The 19407-nt window shown below is 45.4% G+C and overlaps 5 protein-coding genes across 5 annotated transcripts; 4 read left to right on the forward strand and 1 right to left on the reverse strand.

Annotated features, from left to right (window-relative positions):
* Nucleotides 1–1139: 1139 nt before the first annotated feature.
* LOC131281915 (uncharacterized) lies at nucleotides 1140–2149 on the forward strand. The gene is made up of 2 exons (XM_058311279.1): nucleotides 1140–1415; nucleotides 1841–2149. The coding sequence occupies exons 1-2, from the start codon at nucleotides 1140–1142 to the stop codon at nucleotides 2147–2149; spliced, it is 585 nt and encodes a 194-aa protein (XP_058167262.1).
* Nucleotides 2150–2670: 521 nt separating this feature from the next.
* Nucleotides 2671–5227, reverse strand: LOC131294718 (zinc finger protein 436-like). The gene is made up of 4 exons (XM_058322762.1): nucleotides 5060–5227; nucleotides 4096–4984; nucleotides 3883–3995; nucleotides 2671–3791 (listed from the first exon to the last, which is right to left on the reverse strand). Exons 1-4 carry the CDS (start codon nucleotides 5128–5130, stop codon nucleotides 2759–2761), a joined length of 2106 nt encoding a protein of 701 aa, XP_058178745.1. The 5' UTR covers nucleotides 5131–5227; the 3' UTR covers nucleotides 2671–2758.
* A 3304-nt stretch (nucleotides 5228–8531) lies between these two features.
* Nucleotides 8532–12761, forward strand: LOC131281748 (uncharacterized). The gene is made up of 6 exons (XM_058311097.1): nucleotides 8532–8603; nucleotides 10862–10976; nucleotides 11057–11224; nucleotides 11293–11429; nucleotides 11496–12369; nucleotides 12446–12761. The coding sequence occupies exons 1-6, from the start codon at nucleotides 8532–8534 to the stop codon at nucleotides 12472–12474; spliced, it is 1395 nt and encodes a 464-aa protein (XP_058167080.1). The 3' UTR covers nucleotides 12475–12761.
* Nucleotides 12762–14038: 1277 nt separating this feature from the next.
* LOC131281829 (uncharacterized) lies at nucleotides 14039–16526 on the forward strand. Its single transcript, XM_058311185.1, has 7 exons — nucleotides 14039–14101; nucleotides 14188–14320; nucleotides 14996–15145; nucleotides 15214–15341; nucleotides 15413–15613; nucleotides 15792–15871; nucleotides 15943–16526. Exons 1-7 carry the CDS (start codon nucleotides 14039–14041, stop codon nucleotides 16493–16495), a joined length of 1308 nt encoding a protein of 435 aa, XP_058167168.1. The 3' UTR covers nucleotides 16496–16526.
* An 801-nt stretch (nucleotides 16527–17327) lies between these two features.
* Nucleotides 17328–19154, forward strand: LOC131292152 (glycine cleavage system H protein, mitochondrial). The gene is made up of 4 exons (XM_058320786.1): nucleotides 17328–17814; nucleotides 18484–18563; nucleotides 18658–18853; nucleotides 18921–19154. The coding sequence occupies exons 1-4, from the start codon at nucleotides 17700–17702 to the stop codon at nucleotides 19016–19018; spliced, it is 489 nt and encodes a 162-aa protein (XP_058176769.1). The 5' UTR covers nucleotides 17328–17699; the 3' UTR covers nucleotides 19019–19154.
* The last annotated feature ends 253 nt before the right edge of the window (nucleotides 19155–19407 follow it).

The raw sequence follows: 19407 nt of genomic DNA on the forward strand, positions 1-19407 counted from the left end.
CAAAGGGTCAACCAGCGGGAACCCCAATCTCCCCCACACCTTTGCCTAGCCGGACAGCACATGCTGATTAGGCCGGCCAGTGTAAAGCAAATGAAGACGGGCAGCCGTCTTGGCCGGTTTCAAAGTTCGCCACAAAAGAGCATCCATCTTGACGCGACACGAGGTGCCATGAGGGAACCATAAGGAAGCGACGGTATCTTTCGCGATCGCAGACTCCTCCCGCAGGGGGGAATTGTATATTTGCTACTTTTCGCCCACCTCCCAGCACGCCCTGCCGTCCCGCCCAGTGAGTCGGAAGGCAAAGAAATTGATGGAAATTTATTGGATTGTTTTTGTGCACTCTGAAAACGACACATCCAACGTCACACGAACCCCGACGTCCGAACGCGGTGGCAAAACCGTTCCAACAGTTCGTTGCGGTAATTGACGCCATTTGCATAATTTACCGGCGGAGAATTTCGGCGCATTGGTAATGAGCTGGCCGGAGCTGACCAGAGTCAGGACGCGAAAAGGGGATGCTCGATAGTTTTATATGGCATTTCGGGATTCGGGCGAATCAGTTTATCCGTTTATTTTAATAGGTTCATCATTTGGGATGATTATGATGACTGATTTTCTATCTAGAAAATGTTATACATGCACTAAAAATTCAAGAGGAATGGACACTAAAACATCCCGAAAAATCAATTTCCTAATACTAAGCGGCAAGCGTAAAGCATTAAACAATTGCGATTAATTAAAACGAGCAAAACATATGTGCATATAAGGAAAACTCCTCCTGGTGTTCTGATATTCAGCCGTCGCTTTGCACAGTGCCGGCACTTGGCTACCGGACCGTTATCAGGCAGCTCAACTGAACCTGGCGAACCGTGGGCTAATGTTTGATAATCGAAAACCATTTTAAGTGCCGCACCTGAAGAAAAGCGTTGGCATGTGGATTGATTTATTGACCATTGTTTAAAGCTTTAACAAGCCAGCATGATTTACGATCCCGGAAAAACAAATTAAGTTATATCCAAATGGTGGTAAAATTGGGTACAATTTTAAACATTTTCAGTACAATCAACATAAAATAAAGACGGTGAAAAAGTGGTTTCCTGTACTTACCATATTATTTCTACCCTTCCCCTTGCAGCACCATGTTGAACCGCGAAACTGGCGAGATGGAGTACGACACGGTCGGCGGGTACGACCGGGAGCGTATCTATCTGGACAAGGAGACGGGTGAGGTGAGCAGCTACCCAGCGGAACCGACCATCTTGAGCCACCGGCGGCGGAGCAAGTTCCTAGTACCGAAGCAGTACCTCCGCAACCAGTCGGGTATCGTCGCGCGGCGGCCTGCATCCGCGACGATCGGTTGTGCGGCCGCGATCACCAACGCGTGCAAGCAAAAGATGATTCCGATGACGAAGGAGGTACCTGTCAAATGATACTCCATACTCTACTCTCGCTAGGCTTTATAGACAGACTCCACACGACGCGGGAATGTATGTACTCAAGTGTACCGTATTGCTACGCCAGGAAGCGGAAGAGGTATAGAACGCCGAACGTGTCCCATTTGTCTTGTGTAGTAGCCAATAGACGAGGAGGAGGAGGAGAAGGAAAAGGACAAGCATGAGAACGATTGAATGGTGTTAATGTGAGTGTGTGTGTGTGCTTGCTTGTTGATGGATGGCGCGAGGATTAAAGATCAAGTTAACCACTAAACCGACTAAAACCCGATCATTAGTTAGCTAGAACAAGAACCACTAAAAGTTACCCCATGCCCAAAAGCACCTCGAACACAACGAAACGCACTATAACCACGTTGTTACTATCCCTTCCCGTGTTTCCTTTCCAGGAGATCACTGTTGGCTATAACAGTGCCGCTCATCTGCTCTACCTGCTACCGTTGCTGTTCATGACGCCCAAGCTGTTCGCGCTCGTGATTTCCTTCGTCGAGATGATCCTACACGTTTGGGCGCACCGGAAAACCGGAACCAACGGCAACCCGTCCGTCTACTACCGCAGCCCGATGCACGTGGTGACGCGGAACTTCTGCGAGATCTGCCGCCATGAGCGGCTGATGGGGCGAGTCGGCAAGCTGCAGGACGTACGGATGAAGCAGATGCAGAACTACTTCCGGAAGGTCACCCGCAACATTGCCTGATGAGGATGATGATGATGATGATGATAATGATGATGGGAGAGGCCATTACTTCATATCTTCTACTATTACCGGTCTTTTCCTGGAAGCCCTTCTGCCTATGTTAGAACGTGGGTTTTTCGGGTGGGTTGACCCATAATGTGAAAATAAGAAGTTTTTTGTTTTATTTTTTTATTTTTTTATTTAAACCGCGGAATAAATGCTGTAGTTTTGTGTAGGAAACTTACTTACTTATGAGGCGCCTGACGAAGCTCTATCCGAAACCGGTCACCGTTGCTCGCCACATTGGTCCTATTCCCTATTCCGGCTTTGCTAGCGGCTTCGTCTGCGCCATCCTTCCACCTCAATTCTTTGTATGTAGGAGAATTCTTCGCAAAACATTCGATCACGCCAAGTAATGTACGATTTATTTTATTGAATAAAGCAATCGATGTAACCACGGCATGATGTTTCCCGAGTTCTTTTAAGATAAGCTCTCTCGATAACGCTACTCGAGATTCATGAAAGGTAGATTTAAGCCCAGCCTAGCTACCAAAAAGAAAAACGATCACTTTGTTTGCTAAACTGAGCATGTTCTTGTCCTTTCCCACATATGGCCTTGTACTACTTACATTAATCAATTTTGTCTTGTAGCATGTTAGTAGTGTAATAGTCTCCTATTTCCTCACTCTCGTCCTCAACATCCTGTTCTTCGTCAATGTACTGCTCCACCTCACCATATCCCTCCTCCATTTCACCCTCATATGCATCAAACAACAGCGACTCACGAAGGCTTACCGTGGCCGTTTGAATGTTGATGAGCAGCTTTTGTGGCGACAGTTTCTTCACCGAAATGTGTTCCCTTCCCATGTGGGAGGTGAGCAAGGCGGTTGACGCGAATGACATATTACACAGTCCACACGTGGGCTGCAAATCGTTGTTGGTGTGATGTGTCTCGAGGTGCGCCAGCCAGGTGCTCTTTCGGGAGAACGACTTAACACACCGTGAGCACTCATACGACACCTTGGTTTCCGTATCACACTCCATCAGGACGTCTTGCAGGGCATCCCACGGTACGGTTACGCCGTGCTTGGTATACATATGCTTGTTAAGGTTGGAACGTTGCGAGAACTTGGTGCTGCACTTCCCACACTTGAATCGCTTCTCGTGCGTATGCGTTGGTAGATGCTTTTCCAGCTGGCTCCGGTACGCGAAATTGCGCGGACAGTACCGACAGGAGTATATCTTCGGGTGCATCTTACGCTTGTGTTTGCGGAGAAGCTTTACGTATCGGAACCGCTGCTTGCATACCGTGCACTCCCAGCGGCCATCCGAATGCAGCGTTTCGTTTTCGTTCTCTTCCTGCTTGTCGTCGAAGATCTGCACCTCGTTAGTTTCGGCAAACCTTTCCAGAGTCTCCTGCATCGAGATGTCTTTGTCTTTATGGTCCTGGCGGAGATGGATGTACAACGAGGTCACGTTCATGAAGCGCGATTCACAGATCACACATTCGAAGGGAAATTTTTTCCGATGACTGTTGAGATGTTTCTCAAATTCGCTCTGGCGGTAACACTTTCTGCCGCATGCCTCGCAGGTAAACTTTGGCTCGGGACGCTCTCCTGTGTGCCGGCGCATGTGAATTTTTAGGTTAATTTTTTGCCCAAAACTAGACGCATTCATTTACATAAAAGAAAAAGAAAAACAAGTGAATAGGTAACGTTTGTGTCAGGTTTGCTTCAACGCTAAAATGTACTTACCTTCTCCCACATTGATCACATTTGAATGGCTTCGCCTTGGTGTGAGTGACCACATGCTTCTTCATTTGGCTCGGATATTGGAATCTTTTTCCACAAAAATCGCAACAATAGCGCTAATCGTGATTAAACGGGAAGGAAGAAATGGCAAACATTAATGTCCTCTTTATAATGAAGGATTAAACATGCGCACCGCACATTCGTTCTGAACCTTACTTCGATTTTTTCATTTGAGACCTTCGCAGGAAAGACTCTTCCAATCAAGGACACACCATCAAGCGCTTCAATCACATCCTCCTCCTCTGAACAGTGTGAGGATGTGACATCATCAACCAAATGATCAGCGAAATATTCTTGTAAGTCCTCGTCCAGTAGCTCTTCACGACTGGGACTGTCCTGATCGGATTCGTTTTCCTCGAGCTGATCGGCATCAAAATTGACGGGTTGGGAGAACTTTCCTTCTTCGGCGAGTTCATCGACAAGATTTCCGTCGCCTCCAATTTGTTCTAACGACGCGTGTAATTCTTCTTTGAGGACCATGCTTTCCGAAATATCACACGACGTTTGTTCATCATTTGTGAAAGGATAATTTACATTGCGGATTAATTCTTCAGAAGATACCAGCTCGTCATCCTTCGCCACAGGCTCGTCGTTGGTTTCCGACGTGGCATCCTCATCCAGTTGGTAAAAATAGTACTTCCCATTCTCATATTTGATTCCAATCTCCTCTAGGTCGTCTTCAATATCATTATCCTGATCTGAAGTTTCATCAATGTTCGGTGCAACATTGTCCTCACTGGCGAGAATATCTGATACGTCATGCCCAATCGGGGAAGATGTGTCGGTATCATCGTATAGTACATAACTATTTGGCCTGACTTGATTGACCAAGGGTAAGAGATCTGGGTATTTCGGCAAAATCGTAGGAATTGCTTCTGGCAGAAGGTACCGATAGCCGTAAAGCGGATGCTTTCCGAAACAATCTTCACTGAAGTGGCAGCTGCATACTTTCATTTCTCCAGCTAGCAGCGCTGCTACCAAGGCAGGATCAGTGATGCTCAACATGGTGATCCATTGTTCCTGTGCCTGCCATTCCTCGGGAAACCTAACGAATGTTGAGAATCGGTTAGAAACAATAAACACACATGTTTTGTTGTGCAAAAACGCTCGAAGCTCATACCTGACAAAGAACGCAGACGTGGAACTGACAACATTATCATCCGTATCACAACCGGGTACGGCACACTTCATTGTTACATTTATACGTTATTCGTACGTACAAAAGAAGGACGACGAATAATTAACTAACTTTTGTATTATTTGGCGGAAACTAACTGCAATCCCGGGAATAATAATAACATTCTGATCCAAACACACAAGCAAATGCACACGCAGGTGGTTCAAGTGTCAATGTTGTGACGTTTCTAATGATAATAATGCAAGAAAGGTATCCGAGGTGCAGTCGGAATCCGAGTTTTGTTAAACAAAAACTTCTTAAAACATTAAATAACCAAATGAAAAGACATAAAAAAAGATTATAATACTCCCGGGCTAGCTTTTCATACAATAAAGTAAGGTTGCAGCTTGCCGTAACTTTTTTGACATACCATTTCATAAGTCACCTTGGTTTCAATGTTTAACTGCTATATTAACCCTGGTTGTGTTCTAAAAACTAACGTACTAAATTGACTCTTGTTCAAAAAAACATTTTCAAAAAAAATAATCACTTCTTATCTTAGTTACATTAACTATCAAAGCCATCGTTAAGATGAAGATAGAAAAAAAGATGATGAAGAGGTGTATGATATTACGACACATCCATTTTCTCATACACGAAAGAGATGTTTTTCTAACGGGGAAAAGATATCATGCGGAATACTGTTTGAGGCACCTACCGGAAGAGGAAGCCAATCCGGTTCCGAGCACATGCCGGCACTTTCTCGATACGAGTTGCATTTGTAGCAGACATTGCACACTGTCTCAACCGCACAAGCTCTACACAAACGGCCTAGCCGGTTAACCGGTATCCGCTCTCTAGGGGGGAAGATACGCTAGTCAGACAGAAAAGGTGTACCACATCTTAAATAAACTTGGAATACCTGGCGCTTATCGTGCAATGTTATCGTATCTCACAGTTACGCCATTGGTACCGTCAACTAAAAGATAACGTAAACTTTGTAGATTTGGTAAAGAAAGCATCTTCGTGCGTAGGTATTAAAAGAGAAAAAAACTAATTCAGTATGTCTCAAACGTTGGCGACGAGTTTGTTCTATTGACTTAATTAAATTTAAAATGTACAGACAAAAAGCAATCAGGACAGAAAATGAAGCAGTCTGATGAGTGCAGGTTTCGTTTCATCCCCTGACAGTGAGATAAACGATGCTTGACGAATTACACGACAACAGTGCATATCAAACGATCGATCGATGCGACACCCGTGATAAGCGAACGTATCACGCGTTCGATTCCGTTTTCAAGGGGCAAACAGAAGCTGGTAAAAAATCAGGTAGATGATGTTGATAACATGAAAAGAAAACGTTATAGTACATCATTGGGAAAGATACACCATTGGCATGGTGTTGACTAGATCGTGCATGAGGCATGCATTTTATTCATTTTTTATAATGCCAACGGTTTTCGATTCAAATCGACACACCACACGCGATCGAACCATGATTTGAATAGTACAACTTGCGCACTTCCGGACACTCCACAGAGATCAACCGTTTAATGACCTGCTTGGCCCGCGAGGGAGGGGACAAACAATTTGTACTCGGCTTGCAGCCCTATGAGTAGGATATACTGTTCCAGGGGTCGTTAATGTTTCATTTTACCTGAATTACACCATACCATACACCATACCAATTATGGTTCAGGGAACTGAACAAACTTACTAATTTTAGCAATCTACATTGCATTCAGTTTTTGATCAAGTATCATTCACCACATCCCAGCTTAAGGTAAAAAGCGTGGTTGTTCGAAATTTATCGACCCCTGGAATCCATTTCTTACCGTCTACACAACCGTTGCCTTTAGCGGCGGGCATGAATTCCTTTTTTGGACTACGATTTATGAAAAATCTACCTTCTGTATCCAAAGCCAACACTACTACTTGCCGCCGCAACTTTAGCGTCTCAGTTTGAGAAACCCCTCGAACCGCGTACGCGCCATCAATCATGATTGAGCACGGGACGACACTGACCTCGGTACGATGTCAGGCCGTCGATTTGACGCATGTCCGCCGGACTAAGGTATCGAACGGTGGGGCGGTGAGAAAAACGGTTCTAAGCAACCGTGGTGCCTCGTAGTTTTGTGGGTCCACCACGAACCGCATTTATGAGGAGGAATGGAAAAAAAGAGGTATATATTTTCGCATCAACAAATCACATGTGCCACCACTTGAAATATGTGTGCGCTAGGAAGTACTGAGCGAAACACAAGTGTGTAAATGGGGTTAGGCGGGCTGGAGCAATGCAAACATCCAGGTATCTCGACTATCTCACCAACTGGCGCTGATACGCGAACCGTGATGACAAATCGCGTCGAGCGCGCTGGCCCTCGGGAGGGGTTTTAGTCCGTCGGTAGCGGTTGATAAGTGCAGAGTGGTCTTCCGTGGCGCTCGTCGAAAGTTGCATGTTGTGAGACTGTGTGTGCTACTCTTTTTTTGTTCTCTTTTTGTTTTGGCTTTCTCGCGATATCGACACTCGGGATGATCGGTGATCGCGGATCCGCGGAATGTAACGTGTGAAGTGATCGGTACGCTACGTCCAAAATCGCCTTTCGACTCAAAACTGCACCGTTGGAGCATGTAACGACACACTCACACGTGTTGGTGAAACGTGTGTACGGGCAAAGTGTCGTGACATTGAAGCTCATCCCCCGCGCGTACCAAGGGCCTTCTCTGCTGGGGCGTGTGCACTTACGACTTTTCCCTTCTCGACGCTCGACTGACCGCGAGGTTTATCTAAAAAAAAATAAATAGAAAAACCCTCACAGTAAACACATACGCACACACCATTACGGGAGATAGACGCGGCGCACTCGAAGCAATTGGAGCTGGAAATACAAACCGCTGGACGATCGGCGTGAACAATTCCCTGCGCACTGTGAAAGTGTAAGAGGGTAAAATAAAACATAAAAATAACAAAACACACAACGAGTCCCCCCTGCCACCTGCTCAAATCTAATCAGCCGAAGCGGGCGAAAGGCGCGCGATAGTGGCGCACGGGGTCGCGGTGTTTTATTGTTTTACTCACGGATCCGCGCGACAATCGGGCTTGGCGTAATTTCGGCCACCACCACCACATCTGGCTCGCAGCCAGATAGACGTCCTGCGCCATTGTACGGTTTGGTCAGAGAATGTGGAATCGCGCCCGGGAACGGTTCGCGCTGCCTGTGTTGTGTGTTCTTGCCGCGAGCGATTTCCAGTCCAGTGACGCAACAGTGGCCGAAGCGAGGTGCTAGGTGCCTACGGTGCGTGAAAAAGAAATCAACAAATACGAACCACGATCGAACCGCATTTAGGGTGGATGTTTTAATAGCGAAAATTGATTAAACAACGAAAAGGTTATTACAATCGTGCCGTGTGAGTGTTCTGAACGAAGTTCCTACAACCAAACGAAGCCGACCGGGGCAACCGGGATCCACACAAGATGGGCTTTAACTGTACGCTGTGTGGGCTCGGTCCACGGATGACCGTGTTCGTAATAGGGACCATTACGCTGGTAAGTACGATCTTGCGGCTGCAGGAAATTCCACCATACCATTCATGGCGTTATTTCTGCAAGGACAGAAAAGAAATTGGGATGACAACCCTTCTTCACCCCACCATAAAACCGACAATCTGCTGGCCCGGATGTGATCGCCGCGATGGAGCTTATCATATCGTTTCGTATCGTTTGTGTTTTACGTTTAACAGGATGACGAACTTTTTGGAGCTCTTTTAGGGACAACAATGGGGTGGAAATATGATCCAATGGAGGGGTGCAATTGATTATCCATTCCGGTGATAACGATTATGGATAGGATGATTCAACCACGGTCGAAGAAACAAAGAGCGAAATTTTAAGGGTATTTCATTCCATACTTGAATCAGTGTAATCAGCAATACTCAACATGAATTAAGCCATATTTTTAATTAAAGTAAAACATAAAACACCACTTACTAAATGCGAACAATTCCGATTGATACAAATCATGTAAATGATTGAGCAATTTGATCTGAACTTATACATCCAACATCTTCCCGCACCGCGTTCCGTCGCAAACAACTCAACAACGTGATAAACTGTCATTATTTATGATGTGACCTGTTAAGCTCGACAGGCTTCACATATGCATGTGAATGATTCACTGTATTACTTTTAAATAAGCGCTGATAAAAAAACACATACGGCTTCCCAGATCTGTCCAGAGTGATATGGATACCTGTTCCCGAGCGGAATGATTCATGCTTTCGCCTGCTGTCAAAGACCCATCCGTTAAGCCTTATCAACAATCCGGTCTAATCTTTCATTCATTGTTTTCGATGTTATCTAGATACATTTCGTAAGTTTTTATTTTTGGTTTTTCTTTTGCACTCGATGGCAGCATTTGGCTGGTGGCTAAGCCGGGTTGATGCGAAGAATGTTAGCTAATGGTTTTTTTTTTCACTTTTCGCAAGACATGGTTTTGCCCCCGAAAAGGATTAGTTTTTTTACACCAGTCATCTGATCCAAGAATAATGGTTTTGGGCCATGGAAACTACGGAAATTCCAATTACGCATACGGTTCAAAATACACACACGGTTGCGAAGGCTGGAAGGGTTCTGAGTATGACGTTTTTTGATAAAAATGTCGGCAAACAAAAATGTGTCAAGCATGTTATATGTATATTTGGGAACCAAATTAAACATCTGGTAAAATGTAAAAACGTACTTTTGCCGCCCACCGAATACGAGACGCTCCCTTATGTCTCAGTTTAGGATCTATATACCACTAAATGTACCATGTAATTACAATCAAAAGCCATCCCCAAGGTCCAGCCAAGGTCGCACGAAACTCAATCCTTTTTACATCATAATAAAAATTCTTTTATGCCGAGCCAGTCACACGCTATCCAAGGAATGGTGGAAGATGTGCATTGGACAGAAGATACAGAAAATAAAAACCAAAATTGCTTGTGCTCGTTAGCTGCTGCTGCGAAGGAGTTATCATAAATGTTGGGCCGCATTAGCCCAACGTCACGTGGTGGGCCCAAAGTTTGTGGTTTACAAACCGTCAACCCCTGGCTCCGGGTGTCCGGTAGCGGGATGGGGTGTGGTCAGGTTGTTTACAGCCGCGCGAGGGGTCACTCTTTTTGAACTATCACGCAAAACACAACGCAACGCAACCATCCGCGCACATCTGTGCACGTTTATGATAGGGACGAGTGTGCCGCTACTGGACCGCTGCTGTAGTTTAAATTTAGTGGCGGGAGGGCAGGGTGGACAAGTGGGGAAGATAAATTGTAACACTAATTATATAAAACAGTTTTCGTTACAGAGCATTCCTTCAGTATAAAAAAATGCAAAACATATGATTAGTGCTTCAGTAAATGATTCCAGTATAATTTAAAAAAAGAAATCCACAATCAACGAACTTTTTTCATTAACTTTTTATCCTCTCACTTGTTGTGTCCTACTGGAATGCAAGTTTTGGCGGTTTTTTACTTTAAGCCAAACAACAGTGAAGAGAAAAATAAAAGCATAAACTGAGCTCCATTGAGGCATGCCCACCGGGTGTTGGAATTGTATCACGTATGTCTTTGACGCAGGCAACTAAACCGATGACATCAGTTGACTGGAAGATCCCCGGAACACGTTGACTGACCTTGGGTTTTTGAACTTTCAAGCCGTGGTAGAATTATACGACTTAGCAAAACACCGGACATATAACTGATTGCTGAATTATTTTCGTTAGGTTAAATCTAATGTCCACACTGTTTTTGATTTCATTTCTACAGGTATTCTCGGTGCTAATGGCAGGATTAGCAACGACTGCAATAGTGACGTACAACTGCGAAATCGACATGACGCAGTCCAAAGAAACATACGGCCTATACCTATACTACTTCCGATGTAAGTAGAGCTAGTAGCCGGTTTTGCTAGCGTATAGTTTTGAATGCCATAATATTGATCGATTTGTTTGTCCCGTATAGCGAAAGAGTGTGGCCCGATCAATCTCCGGTACTTGGGGATTAATATAAACCAAACGATAAACTTGGGCGAACCAGACGTTACTTCAGCGGTGGAACGGACCTACGTGTTTGCCATTGTCGCGGCGGCTCTGCACGGTGCCCTCGCTGTAACGACCGTTTTACTATTTGGTAAGTTTTTAAAATACAACCTCGGCGGAAGAAGTACCATGACTTATCTTTATTACTTTCTATTACAGGCACAATGTGTGTCTCGTGTTTGGGACGAGGCTGTGTGGTGATGGGATTTTATCCCTGGATTCTGGCCATGTTTCTCGTGCTGGCGCTCGATGTCGTCGGCTTTGTGGTGTATTTGATCGATTTCATCAACGTCATGGTAAGTCGGAGTTGCTCGTTTCGTTTATAGCTATTCCAACCGGTTGATCATTACTCTCCTTTGTAGGATGTGGAAGGCGTAATTGAGCTTCTAGAATTTAACAATACACCCCTAGTACGCGCAGCACTTGAAAGTATAGACGACATCTACCTGGTAGCACCATCGCTCTTCATGTGGCTCGCGTTCAGCAAGGGGGTGCTGTTTTGGTTTATGTTTGTAATCTTCCTGGCGGTGGTCCTAAGCCTCGCGATGCAACTATGGAAGGAAAATAAACCGGCACCGGCATACAGCAGCCAGACGATGCAGCCACGTCAGGTGCTGCATGCGACGAGTCCACCAGAAGATCATGGAGAACCTCATCCGAACGCCTCGCGCTATTTCGACCAAGCACCACAACAACAGATGCAACCATTCCCGAACGCCCCACCGCACCAGCAGCACCAGCAAAGGATCTATCCGGCCATACCCCCACCGCATCAACTACACCTACCCCACTCCGAGGCAAACGTGCGGCGTACGGTCGAGCCGTTGAACGATGCCCGAGATGATGGCGAGCGAGAAGCCAGTCCACCGTATCAGCCTCCGAGTGACCAGTTGGATCCCCCGAACGCCGTCCCACTACACGTGAAGCAAAAGGTGGATCCATACACCGACAAGCGCTTCTCGTATCTGCCCGGCCAACCGGCACCATTCTCCTACCTTGCCGGTCCTCCACCCGGAAACAGCCCGCGGAGCTCAGTGAACGCACCACCGGAAGTGCGCAACCAGCTACCGTGGTCATACTTCCCCGCTGCCGACGAGATGAAGAATGCCAACAAGCGACTAACGTCCACCTTGACGGAGGAGAAGGAGTTCGGTGCCGAGGAAAAGCATTCACTGACGACGGGCAAGATGTCCGGATTCCCGGACGATCGGTCCAGTGTCACCACGGACGAAGGAAGTAAGTACACAAAAAGCTCCAGGTTGTTTTTCCTCACCCATGCTCACACTTGAGTTCCGTTTTTTCCCTTCCACAGAATGGAGCGGCCCGGAGTATAAATACTAGTCAAACTAGTGAGCGACCACTCACAAAAAACCAACAGAGGCTTGTGTTGTAAATAGTACTTAATTTTATCATTTCCTTCCACTCTCGACGACACTCGGGTGCACGACAGACCGGAGCTGAATCGCACTGCACCGAAGAAGCGCATACAAAGTTTTTTAATATTATTGCAAATATATATACGTCCTGTGAATGTATGCTTCGTGCTGAATCATTCCAGTATTCCGGAAGCCTACAAGAGCACGAAAATGTATGGGTGTTGTGTGAAGTGAAACTTATCGAAACAAAAATAAAAAAAAATAACCCGTAAACATCGAAAGTATCGCAGCTTACGATGACGATCATAATAAATACATATCATAATTACGAACATAATTCTTCCGTCTGTAAGACTAACCATATTGGGAGGCCGTTAATAAAAAGAAAATATTTTGTTTAAGAACAGAACGGAACACCAAATTTTATCTACAAATTAACAATGCATGCTTTTATGCAACCGTAAATCGATTCTACTCTTGATGGGCAATATTTTGAATATTTTCTGAGCACGTTTTGAATATTTTCTGCGGGTCGGTAGACGGTGTATGACAATTGCATAAGTTGCCGGGGTAAAAGCATTTGAATTTAACGGTTGGGTTTTCCTCGCGTTTGCGACAGAGTCAAAGGAATGATGAAGCCGGTTAGCGATTAAGATTAGGATGACAGTGATAGCAACTAAAAACGATCGATCATGATGTTTCGAAATTGCACTGTTCATAGATCATGTTACATACTGTTTTAAAGATAACGTTTGCTACGGTTTACTACAATATATCAGAACTGAGATAAGCTTCAGAACTGAGATAACTTTCTTCCGGTGCGTCCATTATGTTGGCGCAATTTTTCTCGAAATTCAATATTTTAGAAATACGCCAAAGTTTCAGAAACAAAATTATAACTTGTCCTTTAAAGGTGGCCCCACTCCATCTGGATAAACCAATTGTTTGAATGAAAAAAACTTGTTGTTCTTATTTCTTTACACCAAGCAAACGGAACACCTCATCGATATCATGGTGTGAAAAGTCACTCACCGTACGTTATCGATAAATTTCTGGAAGAACCACGCGCGCGCTTCAATGGGTATATCAATAATCGATGCGCGCAGTGAATTCCACTCTTTCAGAGTAGCGGAGTTGCGGATCCGTGGTTCTCCCGCGTGTTCGTCGTTTCTCGTGGCGTTGAGTTCCCTTATCTTATGTATCGATGTACACTGTCACGGTGCCCCGTCAAAGATAAGGGAGTTTCTGGCTGGTGGCTGGCTTTCGATCAACAAATATTAACCCACCAGTCCGTTTGACCAGTCGATGGGCAAGTGTGTCGGTCACGAGTCGCCATCACAGCGGTTCTCGGTGCGCGAAGGAAACGCTCTTCTAGCAACACCTCGGGTGCGTAGTTCGAAGATGTGAAACACGCCGAGTGATAGGTGTCCGTTTGAACAAGAACAAAGTACGAAGTAGTGATAGTTTAATTTGAAACCGACGAACCCTTTAAGGGCTTCGAAGAAGAGTGCACCACGTCAAAGGGAAACATGTCATTCCCAACGTACAGTGTGTTCCGGCCGTTCGCCATATTCGCAGGAGTGTTTAGCATAGTAAGTTAGCGCTACAAAATAGCAGTGATCGTCGCAAGGGGAAACACCATTTCACATCATAATTTAATATCTTTGTCCCTCATAAGTTTCAATCCCTGATATGGATCGGCTTTGCAATTACCGGTATCGTCGCCTACTACTGCGAAATCGACTTTTCCGGTCAAACGGAAACGATGGGATCGCTACTGACTTTAACGTTCTTCAACGTCTACTTCAGGGGTGAGTAACACATGTACGACACGAAATTGGCCTGACGAATCGGAGTAGAACCGACTGGTTGCGGGTGGTATGATGAATCGCTCCAAAGCAAGAAAATTTGTCCTCCTGTTATCTAAATGAGTAGATACGAAGAACGAAAAAAACGAACAACAAAAAATACAACTGGCACACGATGAACTTCTTAGATCGTACCGTCCATAACATAAATCGTCGTGTACTTCCTAGTTTGACATAAATTCTCTTCTGACTAATTCGGGTGTCGCCTGTTTTACTTCTTTTTTTTTCGTTTTTTAACCAAGTACGATAGCGTACCCACAGTGATAAGAACTAATCTTACAATTAATCCGAAACTGGGAATGATAAAACGGTGGTGACAAAGCCAGATTTATCACTTCCCACATAAAGCCTACGCGAGACGATGGAATGTTGGTGTTGCAACGTTTGAGTTGTCCTCTGCCAAAACTGTGGCAGGAAACTATATCTTTTGGAATTTTACGATATCTATACGGCGTACGATAAATGAAGCTTCAATTGTAGCGGCAGTTTAATCCAGTTCCCTTAGTGGTTCTTGAAATGTTTTCAAGTACCAACGGCCACCATAGCAGTTGAACAACTAATTAACCCTCTTATGTCGGTAATCCTCACTATGCTTTCGTATGTCAACACACCTTTCAGGTACTTGCGTGCAGGCGAACATCCCGGAGATAGATATGTCGCTCGTTAATCCATTGAACTTAATGCCGGCCGGTGATGTGCACGCGTTCGTGTGGGTCTATCTTATAATGCATCTGTTTTGGGGCATCAGCTCGCTAACGCTACTCACAAGTAAGGGTCGATTTGCGAAGTCGAGAATGTCAAGTTTATAGTTTAATGTACGACAACTCATTTTGCAGATGCACGCCAAAAGTATGTGAGATATATAAACATTTTCGTGTACATCTGGATAATCATAACCATGATCATCAGTGTGCTGGATCTCGCCCTGGGCATTCTGTTTGCCATAGACTATGACACCTTGGTGGTAAGGCGCCTGCTGAAGATCAATTGCAAAAGAATATGCTTTAGTACTTAGCTTCTTTTTCCCCATTGCAGCACGTTTTATATGAGTATCCATTAGGACCAGAGTCGCTATTGGCGCCGGTACAGGTGCTTGCCACCGCAGTGCACGTTGCCGGCATAATGATGGTGATGGCGTTCAGAGGATGGATATTCTGGATCGTCAATGTGTCGCTCGCGATCTTCATGTTTACTCAGACGTTCAAGATATACGATTACAATCAGATGCGTCGTAAGGTAAGCTGCTGCAGCTGGCCGGTTCGCCACGGCGATATATGACCATGCAAGATAGCGCAACGATTCCGATAAAGCATCAAAGCCTTCTTCCGCGGGGAATACTTTTGTTATCGGTGATCAATCATTTTGGCAGACGTCGTTACAAAAGTCTTATGTTCTATCGTTCTTTTCTCGGCAGACAAATGGCGCTTCGAATGGAGGGTACGTCCCGGAGGGTGATGGAATGCGACGGGCACCAATTGATGCTTATAATATGAGGTATGTTTGGAAAAGCAAAGTATGTATATATTTATTTGATTCCTTACCTGTTTCCATCCTTCAATCGATAGCCAACAGCAACCAAGGGCCCAAACGTTTGTGCAAGCACCAGTGGCACCATCGGAGTATCGTCGGCCATTGGAGCGTATTAGCGAACGCCCGATGGAGCTTGAGTCACCAGTGTCCACCCAACCCGAGTGGAGTCAACAGCAGCAGCAGCAGCAACGCACGTTCGAACCAAAGCCTATCGTAATCGTCAACCGGACACTCGAGCCGCTGGCAAGCTCGCAACCCATTGAACCTGCTATTGAGGAACGGCCAGACAACCGGCCGATACCGCCACCACCTCCACCAAAGAACTTCATGAACACCGTCGTACGGCGAGATGCAGCGGCGGCGAAAGTAGCACGGGAGCTCAACTACCGCAACAGCTTCAACGTCACCAACCATGGCCTCAATTCGGTGAACCTGCGTCCTACTGGGCTGAATCTTACCAACCCGGGACCTCCGACCAACGATACGGACCTGCCCACACCAAACTACAGTCCGCCGATGCCTCGAGTCAATCCGTTCGAAAACCGTCCACCACTGCGATCGGTACTCCGGAATTCTCGATTCCAGTAGTGCGTCCTGGGGTAGTGACTTCGTCAGCAAATCATGCACATTTTTAGACGTTAGGCTAAACAATATATCGTGAATAAAGCAGCGCGCTTAGAGAACACTGTTGGTTTCAGAGAACTTATTATACCACTCCATTCCCACAGGCGGTACTATAAACATTCACTAAGAGGGTTATCGGCAAATTATTAGCACATGGGCCGAATGGAGCGCAAGGTTAGCACTACAATGTGCTCAGTTCAAGGTTCAATGTCTGTCAATGAATAGGATGCTGAGCATTTGCGCGTCGCGGGAGATCAACCGAGTTGTGTTTGTTAGCGATAAGGATTAAATCCTTTTGTTGCGACTGAAGAGCAGATTTAAGTACTGACCGAAGTCTTGCGTAACACTAGCAACTCATAAACAACCGCCATACTTGTAGAATCTGAACAACCAAATAACTTCTTCATCCATTCTTGTTAATTCTATACAAATGCGAGATTACACACGTTTTTAGTAACTCGGTTTTTTCAAAACATATTCACGACGGAATATTTATCAACAAACATTTTTGGCAGCTCTCAAAATAGCTATCTTCATCGACCTGCTACGATATACACTCGTTGGTTTAGTACAGCGGTCGGCAAAGCGGTCGATATAAAGCACGAAATTGCAAAAAAAAGAATGCACTATGAGAGCACAAACAATCCTACATGGGTTTAAATGGAATTTCTCTCTATTATTGTGCAACAAACGAGGTATTCTGCTATTCAACTATTTGATCGAAAATCTGTTAAAATGGAGTGATGAAGTTGAGTTTGCCGAACCCTGCATTAGCCGGTGTCGAGTGTTTTGACAACAGTCCAGAACCAGCTGTTGTGCCCGAACACTTTCGTCGTTTGATAAGATCGCAAAATGGTCTAGCCAGCAAGAAAATAATCACAGCAACACATACCGCAAGTTTCTATAAACGGTCACCGTCCGGAGGCCATTCGTGAGTGAAAACCATCATCACTAGAGTACGGAAACTTTGCGTAAAACGCTGATAAGCCGCAAGCACCGGGGTCAATTCGTCCACGCGCTAATCGGATCCGTTCATCGACAAACAATCCAGAAGCGACTCGAGAAGCCCGGCGGGTCAAACACTGCCATTCTTCACAGCGGTGCGCCAGTGCGCTTCCCGGGTTTGTTCCGTTCGGTTCGGTAGAGTAAAATCTGTCTTTTCGGCAAGATGGTGTTATGTCACTTTCGTGCGACAGTGCAGTTAGCCAAATTTGTTGCCTCGACCGCACCGGTAAATGCGTTCAAGTGCCGTCTCTTTAGTGCCAGCAGTGTGGCATTGAAAGGTAAATCAATGATCTTCGTAAACGATACTTGCAGAACTGAGAAATATTGAAAAACTGTACAAAGGCATCCATGCAACGTGCGCGCGGGAAGTGCGGGGCCTCCCCCATTCCTCCCCCCCACAAGTAGATTCAAAACAAACGGATGACACGGTGTCGAAGAGCATGGTACATTTCAAATTCACCGTTATTTATGGTTTAAAGTAATATTGTTTCATTCAGAAGCAACGTGTTAGAAATTAGTTTTCTGTACAGAAAGTTGACTTATCTCTATTTGTTGTATGTGCTTGGTCACGGAAATGACCTTCAGTTAGAGTAAAATGCGTAGCTACTAGATCATTAAGTAAAACCACATGGTCGATGGTGTCGGCTACAGATTACACGATCCGGTCAAAATATTTCGTCAGCCTCACTCGTACACGACCTGTTGACAAAAGAACGCGTGATTGGTATTGTAATCTAGGAAATGGTATTCGGCTCAGGGAAGGCAGTAAAAACTCCCCGTACAAGACTCAACCCAAACGCGCTGCTGCTGTTGCCATCATGTCCGCGGGTCACACCGATAAGCAACCGTTTGCTGACCGAAACGCGATTCACCATGCCACATAGCTAACGATTGGGTCGTTCGCCAAGATCCTGTTGTACTGAATGGAGTGTATGTTTCATCCTCAGATCGTCTGTTCACGGATAAGCATGAATGGGTGTCAGTGGAGGGAGAGGTGGGCACGGTTGGCATTTCGAACTTTGCACAGGTAATTATCGGAGAAAACGGGCCGCAATTAGGGATAATACGTAGTGTTTTACTGTATTCAAATAATGGTTTTTGGTCTGTTTGTCTTCGTGCAGGAAGCACTAGGTGATGTGGTGTTCGCACAGTTGCCCGATCCCGGAACTAAATTATCACAGAAGGATGAGTGCGGTGCACTGGAGAGCGTAAAGGCGGCCAGCGAAATCTACTCGCCTGTGTCTGGTGAGGTGACAGCCAAAAACGGAGCTGTTGAGGAGACGCCTGGTCTGGTGAACTCATCTTGTTATGAAAATGGTATAGCTGGCTAATCTGCGCGAATATATACAGCCCGATTCTTATACTAATGCTCTTCTTGTCACAGGTTGGCTGTTCAAGCTGAAGCTTACAAAGCCGGACGAGCTGGACAAACTGATGAATGAAGAACAGTATGCTGAATTTTTGAAAACAGCTGCCCACTAACAAACAGCAAGTTTAGCTCGAGCGCTTCCGGTTCGCCAGCTCCGTTGCCGCCTATTGTTACCTACTGTTAAGTCCTACCGTAATGCCAATGAATAGCGAGTGTTTGATTTGGAGAATAAATGAAACAGCCCGTGTGAATATAAATTGAGCATTCATAGTTTTCTTGTCAAGTGCTTAGACTAAAGGGATACGAAATGTTTATGATTCCGACCATTGCCTACATCATGTATTTCAGTTTCATCTTTCAGTATTCAACACTCAGCTTCTTGCACGGACAGTCCGGCTTGACCACTCCAACCTCCTCGGTTTGGTACAATCGGCAGCTGCTGCAGTCCCCGTATGGGTATCCAAAGTACGGATGACCGTCATGTTGTTCTGGGTAGTTGTAG

The sequence above is a fragment of the Anopheles ziemanni genome, chromosome 2 (genome assembly GCF_943734765.1).
Source record: "Anopheles ziemanni chromosome 2, idAnoZiCoDA_A2_x.2, whole genome shotgun sequence".
In the NCBI taxonomy this organism is placed as follows: Eukaryota; Metazoa; Arthropoda; class Insecta; order Diptera; family Culicidae; genus Anopheles; species Anopheles ziemanni.

Excerpts from the sequence above, each read along its gene's own strand:
- LOC131294718 (XM_058322762.1), bottom strand. The coding sequence starts at position 5,130 with ATGAAGTGTGCCGTACCCGGTTGTGATACGGATGATAATGTTGTCAGT. Across the intron at positions 3,996-4,095 it reads TCTCAAATGAAAAAATCGAA|CGCTATTGTTGCGATTTTTG; the intron begins GTAAGGTTCAGA and ends AATCACGATTAG. Across the intron at positions 3,792-3,882 it reads TGTGATCAATGTGGGAGAAG|TTTTGGGCAAAAAATTAACC; the intron begins GTAAGTACATTT and ends GAATGCGTCTAG.
- LOC131281915 (XM_058311279.1), top strand. The coding sequence starts at position 1,140 with ATGTTGAACCGCGAAACTGGCGAGATGGAGTACGACACGGTCGGCGGG. Across the intron at positions 1,416-1,840 it reads TGATTCCGATGACGAAGGAG|GAGATCACTGTTGGCTATAA; the intron begins GTACCTGTCAAA and ends TTTCCTTTCCAG.
- LOC131281829 (XM_058311185.1), top strand. The coding sequence starts at position 14,039 with ATGTCATTCCCAACGTACAGTGTGTTCCGGCCGTTCGCCATATTCGCA. Across the intron at positions 15,146-15,213 it reads CTCGCTAACGCTACTCACAA|ATGCACGCCAAAAGTATGTG; the intron begins GTAAGGGTCGAT and ends CTCATTTTGCAG. Across the intron at positions 15,342-15,412 it reads TAGACTATGACACCTTGGTG|CACGTTTTATATGAGTATCC; the intron begins GTAAGGCGCCTG and ends TCCCCATTGCAG.
- LOC131292152 (XM_058320786.1), top strand. The coding sequence starts at position 17,700 with ATGGTGTTATGTCACTTTCGTGCGACAGTGCAGTTAGCCAAATTTGTT. Across the intron at positions 18,564-18,657 it reads GCATTTCGAACTTTGCACAG|GAAGCACTAGGTGATGTGGT; the intron begins GTAATTATCGGA and ends GTCTTCGTGCAG. Across the intron at positions 18,854-18,920 it reads CTCATCTTGTTATGAAAATG|GTTGGCTGTTCAAGCTGAAG; the intron begins GTATAGCTGGCT and ends TTCTTGTCACAG.
- LOC131281748 (XM_058311097.1), top strand. The coding sequence starts at position 8,532 with ATGGGCTTTAACTGTACGCTGTGTGGGCTCGGTCCACGGATGACCGTG. Across the intron at positions 8,604-10,861 it reads TAATAGGGACCATTACGCTG|GTATTCTCGGTGCTAATGGC; the intron begins GTAAGTACGATC and ends TCATTTCTACAG. Across the intron at positions 10,977-11,056 it reads ATACCTATACTACTTCCGAT|CGAAAGAGTGTGGCCCGATC; the intron begins GTAAGTAGAGCT and ends TGTCCCGTATAG.